The sequence below is a fragment of the Triticum urartu genome, chromosome 4A (genome assembly GCF_056163025.1).
Source record: "Triticum urartu cultivar PI428250 chromosome 4A, HENAU_Tu73, whole genome shotgun sequence".
In the NCBI taxonomy this organism is placed as follows: Eukaryota; Viridiplantae; Streptophyta; class Magnoliopsida; order Poales; family Poaceae; genus Triticum; species Triticum urartu.
Window position 1 is genome coordinate 10,163,598 of NC_141876.1, and position 16,133 is coordinate 10,179,730.

General features: G+C 47.4%; 1 protein-coding gene across 1 annotated transcript; it reads left to right on the top strand.

Moving 5' to 3' along the window:
• Positions 1-5,047: 5,047 nt before the first annotated feature.
• On the top strand, positions 5,048-12,043 carry LOC125550201 (protein FAR1-RELATED SEQUENCE 5). Its single transcript, XM_048713143.2, has 3 exons — positions 5,048-7,857; positions 10,798-10,924; positions 11,106-12,043. Exons 1-3 carry the CDS (start codon positions 5,272-5,274, stop codon positions 11,621-11,623), a joined length of 3,231 nt encoding a protein of 1,076 aa, XP_048569100.2. The 5' UTR covers positions 5,048-5,271; the 3' UTR covers positions 11,624-12,043.
• Positions 12,044-16,133: the final 4,090 nt, after the last annotated feature.

The window sequence follows — 16,133 nt, forward strand, 5'->3', positions numbered from 1 at the left end:
GTTCCTCTCCCTGGCCTGGGAAGGTCCTTCGGGACAACACCTCAGTGTCGTCCGTGGCGTTGGGAGAGGAGGCCTCCGAAAGTGACCCGTTGTCCATCACCTTTGGATCCAGCGAGTTCCCCGAAGATGAGGATCGCTGGGGGCAGGCGTGAGCCCGGCTGCAGCGCATGATTCGACACATTAAAACCACGAAATAAAGAAGTTGGATATATGTGTTCATAAGTGCTTTTGATTACTTATGATTTGGACAAGGGCTTCTCCCTGGGACGCCACTCGGAGCTGATGTCTGTATCCAACGCGGAGTTGTCCTCGAGGGGGACCCTCCCCTTCTTGGGCGCCTCTGCCTCCAGATCCATGGAGGCCAGCCTTTTCTTCCTTCTCCCTCGGGGGGAAAGTTGCTTTCCTCCTCCTCCTCGTCGTCTTCGGCAGTGGGGGAGGAATGGGTTTCAGCGTCTTCGGACGTCACGTCCGAAGTGCCTTTGCGGCGGAGGCCACTTCGGGTCTCCTTGGCCTTCTTCTTGCCCTTCTTCTCCGGCACCTGGTAAGGCGTCGGAACCAGCATCTTCGTTGGAAGTGGGATTGCTGGGTTTTCGGGCAGCGGAGACGGACACTGGATCCGCTCCACCTTCTTTGTCCAGACCTGGAAAGATAGATAGGGAAGCTTAGACATCTTCCTTGAATATACAGGTGAAGGATACATCTCAAAATACAGAAATTTACCGGACTGGCGGGATGGGCCAGGTTGTACCCACGGTCCTCGGTCATCTTCGGCCACGTTTCATTGGCCTTAAAAAGCTCCAGATGTCTTCGTGAGTAGCGCCGAAGAACTGTTGAAGGGTCTGGTGCTTGGCCGGATCGAACTCCCATAAATTGCAAGTCCGCCTCTGGCAAGGAAGTATCCGGCGAAAAAGCATCGCCTGGATCACATTGACGAGCTTGATGTTCTTGTCCACCATGCTCTTGATGCGCATTTGCAGCACAACCAGCTCATCCGATGATGCCCAGTCTAGGCCCTTCTCTTGCCAGGAGGTAAGACGCATTGGGGCCCCAGATTTGAATTCGGGAGTCGCGGCCCAGGTGGTGTCGCGGGGCTCTGTGACATAGAACCACTGCTTCTGCCACCCCTTGATGGTCTCCACAAAGGTACCTTTGGGCGTTGGACATCTTGCTCACCATTGTGCCTCCGCACTCTGCGTGTTGACCGCCCACCACCTTCGGTTTCACGTTGAAGGTCTTCAGCCACAGGCTGAAGTGAGGTGGGATGCGGAGGAAGGCCTTACACACGACAATGAATACCGAGATGTTGACGAAAGAATTTGGGGCCAGATCATGGAAATCTAGCCCGTAGTAAAACATGAGTCCGTGGATGAATGGGTGGAGAGGAAATCCCAGCCCACGGACGAAGTGGGGGATGAGTACCACCCTCTCATGAGGTTCTGGGGTGGGGACGATCTGCCCCTTGGGCGGAAGCCGGTGGGCGATTTCCGGGGCCAAGTACCCCGCCTCCCGAAGCTTCGTAATGTCCTTCTCTGTGACGGAGGAGGCCATCCACTTGCCCTGCGCTTCGGATCCGGACATGGCCGGAGTGCTTTTTTGAGGCGGAAAAGATGTGAGCTTGGACGCTGGAGCTTGAGAATGGATGGGCGAAGAGAAGGAAGGTGTGGGTGAAAGAGGTGAATCCTTATCTCTTAATAAAAGCAGCGAATATCAAGCACCTCCCCACTCGCCTTAAAACTCGCCTATTCCCCAAGGGTCGTGCAGGCGGCGCGGTTGGACTACCCACGCCCGTATTGATGAGAATCCTGCAATAAGGGGACACGATCTCTGCTTTGACAATATGTGCCAATGAAAACCGCATCTCGAAACGTGGAATGGGAGGCTAAAAACGGTTTGAAATAATGACCGGGCGGAGACGTGGCGTCTCACTACAAAAATGTCAGTAGATGGGACTTGTTAAAAATTATACTCTTTATGGAGCCTGTTTTTGCAGAGCCGGACACGTTCTCTGTGTTCGAGGACTACTTTGAAATATTTGGAGGAGGAACCCACCTTGCAATGCCAAAGACAATCCGCGCGCCGGACACCTCGTCATTGAAGCCTGGTTCAGGGGCTACTGAGGGAGTCCTGGATTATGGGGTCCTCGGGCGTCCGGCCTGTGTGACATGGGCCGGACTGTTGGGCCATGAAGATACAAGATTGAAGACTTCCTCCCATGTCCGGATGGGACTCTCCTTTGCGTGGAAGGCAAGCTAGGCGTCCGGATGTATTATTTCCTTTCTCTGTAACCGACTTTGTATAACCCTAGGCCCCTCTGGTGTCTATATAAACTGGAGGGTTTAGTCCGTAGAGAACAATCACAATCATATAGCCTAGACTTCTAGGGTTTAGCCACAACGATCTCGTGGTAGATCAACTCTTGTAATCCTCATACTCATCAAGATCAATCAAGCAAGACATAGGGTATTACCTCCATCAAGAGGGCCCGAACCTGGGTAAAACATCATGTCCCCTGTCTCCTGTTACCATCGACCTTAGACGCACAGCTCGGGACCCCCTACCCGAGATCCGCCGGTTTTGACACCGACAGGGGGTGCCTCTAAACACACATCAATTGTTCCAAGCCGTGTGCGGCGCCTCCCTCCATAGTTTGCTCCTCCGATCATATTCACGTAGTGCTTAGGCGAAGCCCTACGCGGATCACTTCACCATCACCGTCACCACGCCGTCGTGTGACAGAACTCTCCCTCGACACTTTGCTGGATCAAGAGTTCGAGGGACGTCATCGAGCTGAACGTGTGCAGAACTTGGAGGTGTCGTACATTCGGTGCTTGATCGGTTGAATCGAGAAGACGTTCGACTACATCAACCGTGTTAAGCTAACACTTCCACTTTCTGTCAACGAGGGTACGTGGACACACTCTCCCTCTCTCATTGCTATGCATCTTCTAGATAGATCTTGCGTGATCGTAGGATTTTTTTTTTGAAATTTCATGCTACGTTCCCCAACACTATATGTTCTAAGATTGATGTTGCTATGTCTAATGCTTTTCACTAGGGCCCGAGTGCCATGATTTCAGATATGAACCGTTTATATTTTCACAAATATATTTGTGTTCTTGATCCTACCATGCAAGTTATATGCACCTGTTACGTGTTATGATCTGCATACCCCCAAGGTGATAATAATTGGGATTCTTTCCGGTGATTACCGTAATTTGAGGAGTTCATGTATTCACTATGTGTTAATGCTTTGTTCCGGTTCTCTATTAAAAGGAGGCCTTAATATCCGTTAGTTTCCTTATGGACCCAGCTGCCACAGGAGGGTAGGACAAAAGATGTCATGCAAGTTCTTTTTCATAAGCACGCATGACTATTTACGGAATACATGCCTACATTATATTGATGAATTGGAGCTAGTTCTGTGTCGCCCTAGGTTATGACTGTTATATGATGAATATTATCCAACGTTATCATCGATCCAATGCCTACGGGCTTTTCACATATTGTTCTTACTAAGTTACTACTGTTGCTGGCGCTACTGTTACGATCGCTACAAAACTACTACTGTTACTGTTATCATTGTTGTTACTATTGCTGCTATCACTATCAAATTACCATACTACTGTGCTACTGATCGCTCTACTGCAAATATTCGGTTTCTAGGTATGGTTGAATTGACAACTCAACTCCTAATACTTACAAATATTCTTTGGCTCCCCTTCTATCGAATCAATAAATTTGGGTTGAATACTCTACCCTCATAAACTGTTGCGATCCCCTATACTTGTGGGTATCAGGACCGACCCAACCCGATTTGGTGAGCCACCTTAGATGACTAAAAGTGTTCGGGCTATCTAGTCCAAACATTTGAGGCCGATTTGATGAGCCCACTTGAGATGCCCTAATGTCTTTTGAAGTCAGCACATGACTATGGAACTCTCTCTTAGAAGTGAGCATTTGAAATGAGAGTCTGGAGCTTCTTTCGCAACTCTCGGAATTTTATTTATAGTGGTAAAAAAATCTAGAGTGGCTCTAGTTCGCCATTGTAGCTCTCCGTCAAATTCGGAGTTGTGCTGTCCCCATCGTGGGTGGATGAGTTCGGGCACATATCTTCATGTATCTTCGTCAGAGTCGTCTGCTTGGAGATTAGAGATGACAATGACTCCTGTTTAGGGAGAGGTGATGACGATGACGCCTGTGCGCTTACTCGATGAGGCCGTCTTGGGAAAGATGCGTGTGTGGTGCCCTGTGTGTACCACTCAGTGGGTTGCCACGTATTTTGCCCAGTTTATCGTTAATTAAACTGACAATTCTTCTCTACTTAATCAACGAACTAGGCAAATCTTTCAGCAAATATGCCACGCCAACGGTTGTCCGGAACTGCTCTATCAAGTCTTACCCTCACATTCTTACGTCCTTTCTGCTTACTATCATAAGTAAATGGTGAAGAAAAAAACCAAGATCCATAAGTTCACAATACCTCGAAAGTACCCCGAAAGGCAAGCATCTGATTCTCATTTTGTGGCATAGCTGAAAAATGCCCGAACGACCACATGCCTTGTTAAAATCCCCATGACATGCCACAGAAGATCAAACAACTGTTTCAGACCCTGCATCGGTGCCCGCCTATCGTGTCGGTTTTCTGTACCGTCGACACATGACAACCGAATCCTTTTGCCTCCTCCAATAAAAGTCTGTTTGGAAAAGCAGCAAGGCTCAGCGTGTCTTGCAAAAGGGAAAGAACATAGTCAAGGAGAATAGCACATCACTATTTCTGTCTGTTTTGCCTGTTTTACAAAAAGGGGAGAAAAAAGGAGAGGCGCCGCACTATTTTGGGGCTTTTTGACCATCGGATGATCCCTCCCTCCATCCATCCCCACACAGCAGCAGCAGCTCAGTTGCACGTCAAAGTACAGGGAATCGCGGCGGGCCACGCACGGGACGAACCCCACACAGCCCGAGCGGACTGTGAGGACGGGTCAGGAACAAACCCTAGCCAGCCGGACCCTCCCCCCGCCCCGGTCAAACCCCAGACCGCCCCAGCCGGTCACTCCCGTCCCCTCTTCTTCCCCCACACCCCCTCCCCCCCACTCGCACCTCGCCGGACCTCCGCCGCCGCCGCCCCCCTCCCCTTCCACCTTCCCCTCCACCTCCCCCGACTCGCCACGCCGTATGCGGCTCGATCGCCCCCGCCCGCGCCTCCCCGCCCGCGAAAAGGGGGCGGCTTGATCTCGCCGCCGCGGCCTCCGGGCACCCCCGGGCGGGCCGGCCATGGAGAGGGTGGCGGCGGGGAGCAGCGAGCAGGGGACGCCCGACAGCGAAATGGGCGACGGGGACAACGACAGCGTCGGCTACGGGACGGAGATGGAGCTCGACGCCTCGGCCCCCGCCCCCGCGTCCGCCTACCCGGCGCGCCCCAGCGTGCACGACGGGGTGGACCCGTTCGAGGGCATGGAGTTCGACGACGAGGAGGACGCGTGGACCTTCTACAACCTCTACGCGCACCGCGTCGGGTTCAGCACCCGGATCAGCGTGATGCACCGCTCCCGCCGCGACGGCTCCATCATGTCGCGCCAGTTCGTGTGCGCCAAGGAGGGCTTCCGCACCTACCGCGGCAAGCACGAGCAGGCCGCCGCCCTCGCCTCCAGCCCCGGCGCCCCCGCCGGCGCCGACGACGGCGGCCGGGGCGCCCGCCGCACCCGCGCCGTCACCAGGGTCGGCTGCAAGGCCATGATCCGGGTCAAGAAGCAGGACGGCGGCAAGTGGGCCATCACCAAGCTCGAGACCGCGCACAACCACCCCCTCGTCCCGCAGAACCAGGCGCACTGCCTGCGCCCGCACAAGCCGCTCTCCGAGTGCGGCAAGCAGCGCTCCTCCTCCTCCTACGGGGTCCGCCGGAATGGAGGTATGTTCCTCGCCATTGAGCCTGCGCCGCCACCACCGCCCCCCACACCGCCTGTTCCTCAGACCGGCATCATCCCTCAACCAGCAGTGGTTCCCCATTACATCGGGGACGGCATCGGAAATGCCACTAGAGTGATCCTGGATTATGTCAAGCGCATGCAAGCTGAGGACCCGGCCTTCTTCTACGCAATGCAGTTCGTCGAGGGCCATCCGGTGGGGAATGTCTTCTGGTCCGATGCCAGAGCGAGGACGGCGTACAAGGACTTTGGGGACGCCGTTTTCTTGGACGACCACTGCAAAAGAAGCAAGTATGAGCTCCCTCTCGTCACATTCACCGGAGTCAATCACCATTGCCAGCCAGTCCTATTTGGGTGTGCAGTCATCAGGGATAACTCTGAGGCGTCGTTTGCTTGGCTCTTTGAAACACTTCTCTTGGCAATGTCTGGTCAGCACCCTGTCTCTCTCACCACAGAGTATGCTGGCGCCATACAATCAGCTGTCCACAAGGTTCTTCCTCACACCAGGCACCGATTCTGCAGGTGGCACATCTTGAATGAAGCCCAGTGTAAGCTATCAGATTTCTTAAATGCATTCCCGTCCCTTTATGATGATCTTGTCAACTGCATCAACATGTCTGACACAATTGATGAGTTCGAAGCAAATTGGGAGGCATTGATTTCCAAGGTTGGGTCTGGGCATAACGAGTGGCTTGATTCAATGTACAATTGCCGGCAGCAGTGGGTCCCGGTATACTTGAGGGATACGTTCTTTGGAGACGAGCCATCAAGGCAGGGGTGTATGAGCAGGAGCTCGTTTTTTGAGTCTCACATCACTGCTAAAACCAATTCACAGTCGTTCATTCAGCACTACGAAAAAGCTCTTGACAGTTGTTATGAGAGGGAGGTGAAGGAAGAGTTCGAAACAAAGTATTCGCTTCCAGATATCAAGACACCATCTCCTATTGAGAAGCAAGGAGCAGACTTGTACACAAGGACACTGTTTTTGAGGTTCCAACAGGAATTGATTGGTGCCTCTGTTTCTACTCTGGAAGTGGCAGAGCAGGATGGTAAGGCTTGCACGTATAAAGTGACCACATCTCAAGGAAGTGAGAAGCCTCGTATGGTTCAATTCAATTCTTCTGAGTGTTCTGCAAAATGTACCTGTCAGATGTTCGAATGTCTTGGTATTGTCTGTAGGCATATTCTTACTGTCTTTGGTGCACAAGGTGTATCTGCGCTTCCTTCTCAGTACATCATGAAAAGATGGACCAAAAATGCCACAGATAGAAGCTCGGACAAGAAACCTGATGAAGTTATTAGAGTTAAAGAGCTCAAGGAGGAGCAAAGAAGTACTGTCGAGGATGGCGAGCAATCTCAGACATGGCGCTACAACAGTTTGTGTCGTGAAGCACTTAGGTATGCTGAAGAAGGAGCATCATCTGCAGAGGTTTATATTGTGGCGATGCAGGCTCTTCAAGAGGCTGCTAACAAAGTCAATATGGCCAAGAGAGGGATTGGACAAGTAGCAGCACCATTGGCAGTGATGCCAATTACAGCGCAGCTGCCAGAATGTTCTGGAAAAGTCCAGGATAGTTTTGGTCAGCAAAAGAAGAGAAAAAGGAATTCAAACAACTCAAGAGAGAACTCCACACCGAATCAGTTTATGCATATGCAGCAACCTAGTAATTACCTCTTTGTTGGTCCCAGTACATCAGGTGGTTCACAAGGGCCTAGTCAGCTAGTTGCTGCAATTCCTGTTTCTTCCTGTGCACAACATGGGCAAACATCGGGTGCACATAACTCAACCGATGGCAACATGGCAACTGCTTCTGTAGCTGTTGACAAGTTTCATGGATTCTCAGACCGAGATGCATCAACAACAGCACCTTCTTCAGGAAATGTTGTGCAAGCAGGAGAAACTAAATCTTCAGGGGTTGCTTCACAAATTAACGAGGTCATTAACTATACTGACTACCAAAAGTTTCATATTCATATCTTCCTGCACTATCCTTTAATTGTTCATTGTGTGCTCCATTGAGTGAGGTGGTGCCCACTTTGTTTGTTGGTTATTTGGTCTAAAAAGTGCAGGTCATTGGTAGATGAACAAATTTAATTGGTTATGGTAGTGATGTTGTGCATTTTCTTCATATGTGTACATGTGTCTAAATCATCAGTTATAAAATATGGAAGGAATAGTACAAATAGTGATCTAAACACTCTTATATTAGTTTACAGAGGGAGTATAATGTATGCAACGAAACTTGCAAAACTTCTCCACTTGATTGTGAACATCGTATAGGAAGTTTAAAGAATAGATGCTTGATGAACTATAAGAGAATGAGGCAAACAACAATTGTTGTCTATCTATTTGCTTGGAGGCCTTTTTTCTATCATTAAGAATGTTCTTTTCAGATTACCCTTCTTGTTTTCTGATAGTTGTGATCAATCAACTTGAATTTTTTGAAAGACCAGCAAGAAGCAGATCATAGCGAGCAATACTATTTTCCTGTTTCTCAACCTCCACCTCCACCTCCACCTCCTGTTTCTGCTATATTTTTTTTCTGAGTTCTGAATGAACACTAAGTTACCGTTCTTTTGTCTATCTCATCTGAGCATGCTGCATGATTTATGATAATTCGTGTTGCTGTTCTGTTTATCTTTTTTCTTTCATGTCCTACATAACACCATATATGCTACTCCCTCCGTCCCATAATATAAGAGCGTTTTTTACACTATTTTCTACCCTCTTCTAAACTTGCCGCTTGACTGGATATTAGGAATTTTGGCAATAATCATACAGTGTTTTTTTTTAATTTACATGTATGTACATAAACATATGTTCTTGTGGGGTGAAGTTCAATTATTATCCATTCTTCATCTGGCTCATAAACATATAATCTTTACTATAAATTTTCCTGCATTGTTTCCTCAGCTGGCTAGTGTAGGTGCTTTGAAAGAGTCAATACAAAATTTTGTACTTCACATGTATAATTAAAGAAGATAACCACATCATTAATTTCATGCTATCACTGCATTAGGAAATACAAATAAGTAAAATAAATATTGCTAGTTTGATTTGAGTATGGCATGATTCAAAATCTGCTTAACTGCTTTGGTTGTACTTGAGTGCTGTCCACAGGAAGAAACACCTACCTAATTTCCTTCCATTGTTCAGCACTTCAGTAGGCAGCTAAAGAAAAATGAAGTGATTATGTTCAGTTGCAAAGCAGTGTTGAAATATTCATTACAGTTTACTTTTGTATACAAATACAATTGCTGGTTTTGTTGCTCCTGTAAGGCTATCTGATCAGGACTGCTTATAGGATGAGCTGGTTTCAGTATTATTAGCTTCCTGCTTAATTATTTGAATAGAGGCCTGTCCATGTTCAGATTTATCTAGAATGATGATCTCATGTTCTCGCTTGTTGGCCAACATTTCATAATGGTGTGAAATAAGGATATGCGCTGATGTGGCATGGATAAATAGCACGATTGATTGTGGGGGAGAACCAATAATTTAGATCACTTAGTACACGTTTAGTGTGCTCATGTGTAATTAAGCTTCTAAATAGTGGATATCCAGTTCATATCAGACTGGGTTTGGCAAGGGTCTGGAATACTGAGCGATATCAGTTGTACTGGGGAAACACTGTTCACTTTTAATTATTCATGTACATGCCATTCCTTTCTACAATAAATACAATGCAGAATACTCATCATTGAACAAGCATGTAATTATAAGTTTCTGATAGTTCTGCTTCAGAAGCAAAATACTAGTTAATTACTGAATGGCATAAGAAATCATTAGACATATACGGTGTACCTTCTGTTATAATAATAGAAGGAACTGCATTGTGTATGTATCTTTACACAAATCTGCATTAGTTCCATTTCTTTGTGATACATTAATTTGATAAATAATTAGACACACATGTTTAATTCTATATCATCTACATGTGGGGTTGTACTGGCTAGTGGCCACAATATCAACCATTGGGCTATATGGCCAATATGTGTGGGGGTACAGTTACTTGTATATTGAATTGGTATCAGCAGGCTACCAGTACCAAAATATCGACCGCTATTTAGAAGCTTGGAAGTAATTCCCTTTTGTTTTGTAATGCTGTAAGCCTGTTATTTCTCGAAGGTGCTCTGACTGAATCGTTAACAAGGCACTGACAAATTCAAGGAATGTTTGTTCTGTATCAAAGCTAGTTGAAGTTAGCCAAGTGTTTGACTCATAGCCACAGTAGTATTTAGGAAATAGATCTTATGTGGTTAGCCTAAGAACCATAACCAAGAACGAAGATTCCAGTCATAATATTTTCAAATAGGCCTCTGTCAGAAATGCTGCTTGCTGCTTATCCCTTTGTATGTCTTAAAAGGGTGTTACCTACTTAGCTATAGTCTTGTTTTCTTGATATCTAATCTCCTATTGTGTTGTCCATTATGTCAACAGTTGTATGTGTGTATTTTGGTTGTGCCATGCAACAGCTGTTATATGTTTGGTCATCTCCTGTTGTGTACTAGGTTTTGGAGCGAGTAGGGGAGGTGCAAGATATAAGGACTATGCTGTTTCTTGCTTTCTTTGTTCATCATATAGGATCCTCTTTATATAGAGGCTTAACAACCCAAAAGTGAGAAATCCTAGATCTTATCTCTAATTGGCTTAAGGTTGTGACTAGTTAGAGAGACAGCACTAGACTGTCTCATAAACATTAGCGTACCTATTAGTGTAGCATTGTAGCTCATGTGGTAGATCTTTTTAAACAGTGCCTATGCTTAGCTTTGATTTTCTTGCTAAATTACAGAGTGCTCTTCATTTCATTTATCTCGAACTCTTCAACTCTAGCTTCAAGGCTCTGACTGTAATAAATCTTGATGACATGTGCAGAGTCATGAACTGTCCCAAGCTAATGGAAACAAGGGAAGCAGCGTAAATTCTACTGCTTCACCACAGCTTGTGACCGTTCCAATTGGATTCTGCCTGCCCTCCATGGACAAGAACAAGATGTCTACTGGTATGTATGTATTGCCATGATTTTACGTTGCTATGAAAATCTATAAATTGTTCCAGACATCTGGCTGCAATTCTGTTTATATATGCTATTATGTGCACAAGTTTCCTGAATAACCCTTGTCTCCTTTGCCGGTTGTTTTACTTAACACGGTCATTTTGATATGATTTTACTGCTGATGCAGCTGGGATGAATTCTACAAACTCCGGCGGCATGATGAATAATGGCAATGCATCATTTGATCTTCGCCAATGTCAATCTTCTGCCCAAGTGCCTGCCACACACTCAGAGGCAAAAACACTGGCAGAAAACACCGATTCACGGGCAACTACTGCTGACAACTCTTCTATAAGGGCTGCAGCCATCGCGGCGGGGGCGCGCATTGCATCTCCATCTGATGCAGCTTCAATCATAAAAGCAGCACAGTCGAAAGATGCCATCCACATCAGGCCTGGGGAAAGCCTTCCAAATCAGCTGAAACCATTAGCCCCCAGGCCACTCTCCTCACTAGCACCAGCTAGCGCACCCAGCTCGGCGCAGCATCTGCAGCAGCCTGGACAAAACAGCTTTGGCGATTCTACCGCAGCCAAGGAAGCGATTTTCGGCTCCACAGATGGCAGTGATGGCGATGAGTACGAAGACGAAGACACTGACGATGACGACGACGAGGGGCTAACCGGCGATGAAGGGGAGCAAGAGTGATCTTTCGGTTGTTGAGCTGTCTCTCCAGTCACTAACCTCTCCCCAGGCTTCCCCACAGCCCCTGCTGATATCTTGACAACATTTTTCACCAATGGAAATGGAGTCTCATAGAGCAATAGCTGTATACATACATGTTTATAGCCTGTATTTAATGTCCCAGCAGCCAGCCATCACCCCCCATGAGCCTAGGAGCCTTCTTTTTCTTTCTTATTAATCTAGAGATCGTTTTTTGCTTAACCTAATCAGACATGAAGCTTCCTTAAGCTTAATTTTCATTGGCTCTTGCTAGGGTTTGGTCAAGTTGTCAGCTCCAACATGTGGTAGCTATGAACTTATGATGATGTATGTAGTACAGCATGGCTGCATGAGTACTAGTACAGTTTGCTGGTGAACTGCTCCAGGAGCTGGGTTTTTTCTTCATCTTGGGAAGGGCCCTGTTTTTTTGAGTTGGAAAGGGACATGTTAGCCGGCCATCCAATCGTGGACACAAGATGTCCGGGCTATTTGAAACGGACCGCGGCTCAAACACGGACGAAATTGAAGCGAATAATTAAATGAAGTTTGATATATATTAAAACCAAAAGGATGAAATTAAACAAGTTTAACCTAAATTTAAACTAATCTTAACTAAAACTAAGATGAGGTCTCTTCTCCTAGGGGTGGTTTCTGAGGCCATAGACACCCCCGTCGCCCACACCTTGTCGTTGATATGAGGTGCATGAGCGAGGTCTCCTCCTTGTCACGCGGGATCAACACGTAGCCGTGGATATCCCACACAATAGTGTGTTTTAGAATTTCAATCCGGGTGCTCATCCAGGGCAGGATCCTCCTGCGGGGCCGACAATGCATAATAACAATGATCCTTCTCCTCCTCACACATCCGCGCCTTCTCTTATGAGACCGACGCCAAGCCCGTCCGTAGCGGCGATCAGAGGTGTGGTAGGTTGAGAAGTTTCTGAAGAAGAAATCAGCCCGGTGGGCCGAAGATGGGGCCAATACCGTTAAACCGGACGCGCCCCCCTGACGTCTCGTTAGCCCACTACCATGTGGGCCTGGCCCCACACGTCAATGGGCCAACGGTAGGGTGTGGTCGTACGTTAGAGGATCCGTTTCCCGATTAACCAGGCGAAAGACCATCCCCATCACCCGAGACGATTTAGTTAGTGGTAGCAGCCCTGAACCTTAAAACAACGGCTCACCACGCCATTGACTTGTGTTGCAAGGGTGATTGGTGCGCCGGAAGGAAAGATTCCCAAGATTCTTCCACCAAACACAGTTGCAGCTGCTGGTGAAGTACTATTTTTTCCTTTCTTTATTTCTTTGTGGAAAAAAAAAGGTGACATGGGAGGAGGAGCTGGCCACTCGTTTCCTTAACATTAACAGAAAGCCGGCCGCTGTCTCGCTGATGCTTGTGCCGATCACATCACCAGTCAACTATCTTCGCCCAGTAAAGGTCCAAACAGTATGAATGGCGGTAGTGATCTTTGCAAGCACGGGACTACTTGGCCTGAATGTGATTGCAACCGCAGACGGCAGCGGGCACGCGTATCTCGTCCACCAACCCCCGGAGGTAGGAGCACCTACCATGCCCACCTTTCCTGCTCAGACGGTGGGCCCCACAGCCTGCAAGTGGGGGCACCTACCAACCACCCTCTTCCTTCCAATGCATTTTGCATAGTACTCCCACCGTTCCTAAATATAGGTCTTTTTAGAGATTTTAACAAATGGCTACATACGAAACAAAATGAGTGAATCTACCCTCTAAAATATGTCTACATACATGCGTATGTGTGTACTTCATTTGAAATCTCTAAAAAAACTTATATTTAGAAACGGAGGGAGTAGAAAAGATTCATGCTGAACGAGGAGACTCTTCCTTTTCTGCATCTGCATGGGTGTGTGCGGGTGTGTGTTTTCGAGCGAGTGTGATGGAAACCAAACCAAGCCACCAAACCGGACGAAAAGTATGTAGATAGCTCAACGCCGCTGTCATCGTCATGGTTGGTGAGTGAGCCACACACAAGGAGCTTTTTTTTAGAGGGAGAAGAGGCATGGACACAAGGAGTTGCTCCACTTGGCTCAGCGGGCCTGGGGGTGGTGTCGGAACTGCTGAGCGGACGACAAAAGTATGCACGACAGATGAACGATGCGGGATCAAACCGTCTGCTGGGCTCTGCTACATGCATGGACGGACAGATATCTGTTGTCGTGCATGAATCGTGCCAACATTATCGTGTGTGTAGCACTGCTCAGGTCGTTAATTAAGTTCAACTTCAAATTTACAGAAATTTTGCAAAAAAAAATAAACTCTTTCATTGAAGGTTTTTTTATTTTTACGCTAGTTGAATAGTTTTGATTAAGGTTTTATTAGTTTGCCGATTTACCCTCTTTTGCAATGAGTTTCGCTACAGCACCTGCTGCTCTAGCTGGGGGCGCACGCACACCTCGGTTGCTGTCCGGTTGCCACTTGGAATGTCCTTGTCCTCCAATCAGGATTCCACATGCAGGGATTCCATCACCATGGAAATCGCTACTTTAATCCACCCACCACACCACCATTCCGCACTCCTGCCCGGATGCAATCTACTACTCCTATTTAGAACAGTTTTGCTAGAACTCATCTAGATGAGATATAATTTGGTCTCATTCATCTTTTATAGCCATTGAATGTGATGCTATAAGATGCTATAAGATGCGTGTGTGCTGACGTAGATGTTATATGTTCTTGTTTTCCAAGTGAATGAGACCAAATTATATCTCATCTAGATGAGTTCTAGGTACTCCCTATTTAGAATTGTTGCACGGACGATTTCATTCGCACTCGACTTCAACTTCGTTCACCGCCGCTCGGGCACAAATGCTCCCGCGAGGGAACAGTAGAACTCTGCTTCGGAAAAAGAGAAAAAAGCAGTTTGTACCTATTGTAACTTTGAATACTAGTTTTGTTAGGCGTGCTGTACGTGTCGGCCGGCTTATCTTTTCAAAAAAAAAAGAAAGAAATGGCCCGCCGCAAACTGTCCGGTCCATGACGCTCACATTCGGTGGCGGATCTATAATTTGACCAATGTGGGGGTAACTTTACAAAGAGTAGTAGCTTTTATTGTCAAAACACATTACAGATGGTTAATAAAATATTAAATTTACATGTGAATGCACTAGCAAAAAAAAGTTCAGCAGATTGTTTGCGGGGCCATGCCCCCCCCCCTCCCCCCCCCGCCCTAGATCTGCCGCTGCTCACCGTCCCTCATTGCAGCACAAGCCTTGTTGCAGCTGCACTCTGAAGCGGTCGCGACTCATTGCAACACGGCCTTTGTTTCTGAGATTGGGAGGCGCGCTCTGAAGCGGTCATGACTCATTGCGACATGGCCTTTGTTTCTGAGATTGGGAGGCGCGCTTTGAAGCGGTCCCGCCTCGCCTAGTTTGCACCATCGGTGTTTGCTGCAAGGGTGTTTTTTCGGTGGAGCTCGCAACGTGGTGGCTGTAATGATTTGTAGCCATGGTGTCCGGTGGTAGCACGCAACCGTGAACTTGCATCATCGATGTAATCCGAGAAAAGAGGGAACGTGGCAAGAAGAAACGACTAGACGAGAGCTCTTGCATGGAGATAACGTACGGTGGTGCGCCCCACGGGGGGACACACGTCACTCTGGGGACGCAATAGACGTGCGACGAACGATCCGTCGGTTGAGTCCTGCTAGCTCTTTCCCTTCTCAAAAGGGAAAACTTTGAATTGTTGAGTTGTATTGTTTGAAGTTTTTTTTATGGAAGTCTAAGCCAGTGTCAAACAAGGCAAAAGATACCAAATATCGTGAGGAGGACGGCGGTATCCCCAGCACACCAGAGTTCAAGTCCTAAACTTGACATTGATGCTCGCACTTTTCTGGATTTGTTTTAGGTCTTCCGGCGATGTGCGTTCAGTGAGAGAAGATGTTCCTCGACTACGATGACGTATACATGTGACGACTTCGTTAATCTCAAGATGATGTGTCGGCTTAGTCTATCGTAGGTGCTGATATGGGTAGGGTGTGAGTGCGTGCGTGCGTTCATAGTGGTGAATGTATGCTCGTGTACATGCCGATTGTACTGTGTTAAAAAAAATACCAAAAATTGTTTGTGTACATGCTAGATAGTAAATATCCACTTGACCTGTGACGAAAGTATGTTTGTGAAGATTGTTGTGTTTGCGTATGTTGCACATGTGACCAAAGCTTGCTTCATTTCCTCGCAGAAATGAGGACGTGGCAAACTAGTGGCACTGCCACTGACGCTGGCTTAGGAATCTCCTTACATGCATGCCCACCAAATGTGGCGAATATTCCAGTTAGCAGCTCGCACGCATCTCCGTTTGATTCACGTCGTGCAACGGACCTTCACGTGTTGCAGCGGTGCTTCACGTGTGCTCTCGACGTATTTTTTTTCTTTCTCAAACTGGAGCAGAGCAAGCTGCTAAAGTTAGGAGGTTTTGACGGCAATGTGACCAATAGGAATCTCGATGTGACAGAGATCGCTT

Coding starts and splice junctions, on each gene's coding strand:
- LOC125550201 (XM_048713143.2), top strand. CDS start 5,272: ATGGAGAGGGTGGCGGCGGGGAGCAGCGAGCAGGGGACGCCCGACAGC. Junction 7,858..10,797: donor TTGCTTCACAAATTAACGAG/GTCATTAACTAT, acceptor TGACATGTGCAG/AGTCATGAACTGTCCCAAGC. Junction 10,925..11,105: donor CAAGAACAAGATGTCTACTG/GTATGTATGTAT, acceptor CTGCTGATGCAG/CTGGGATGAATTCTACAAAC.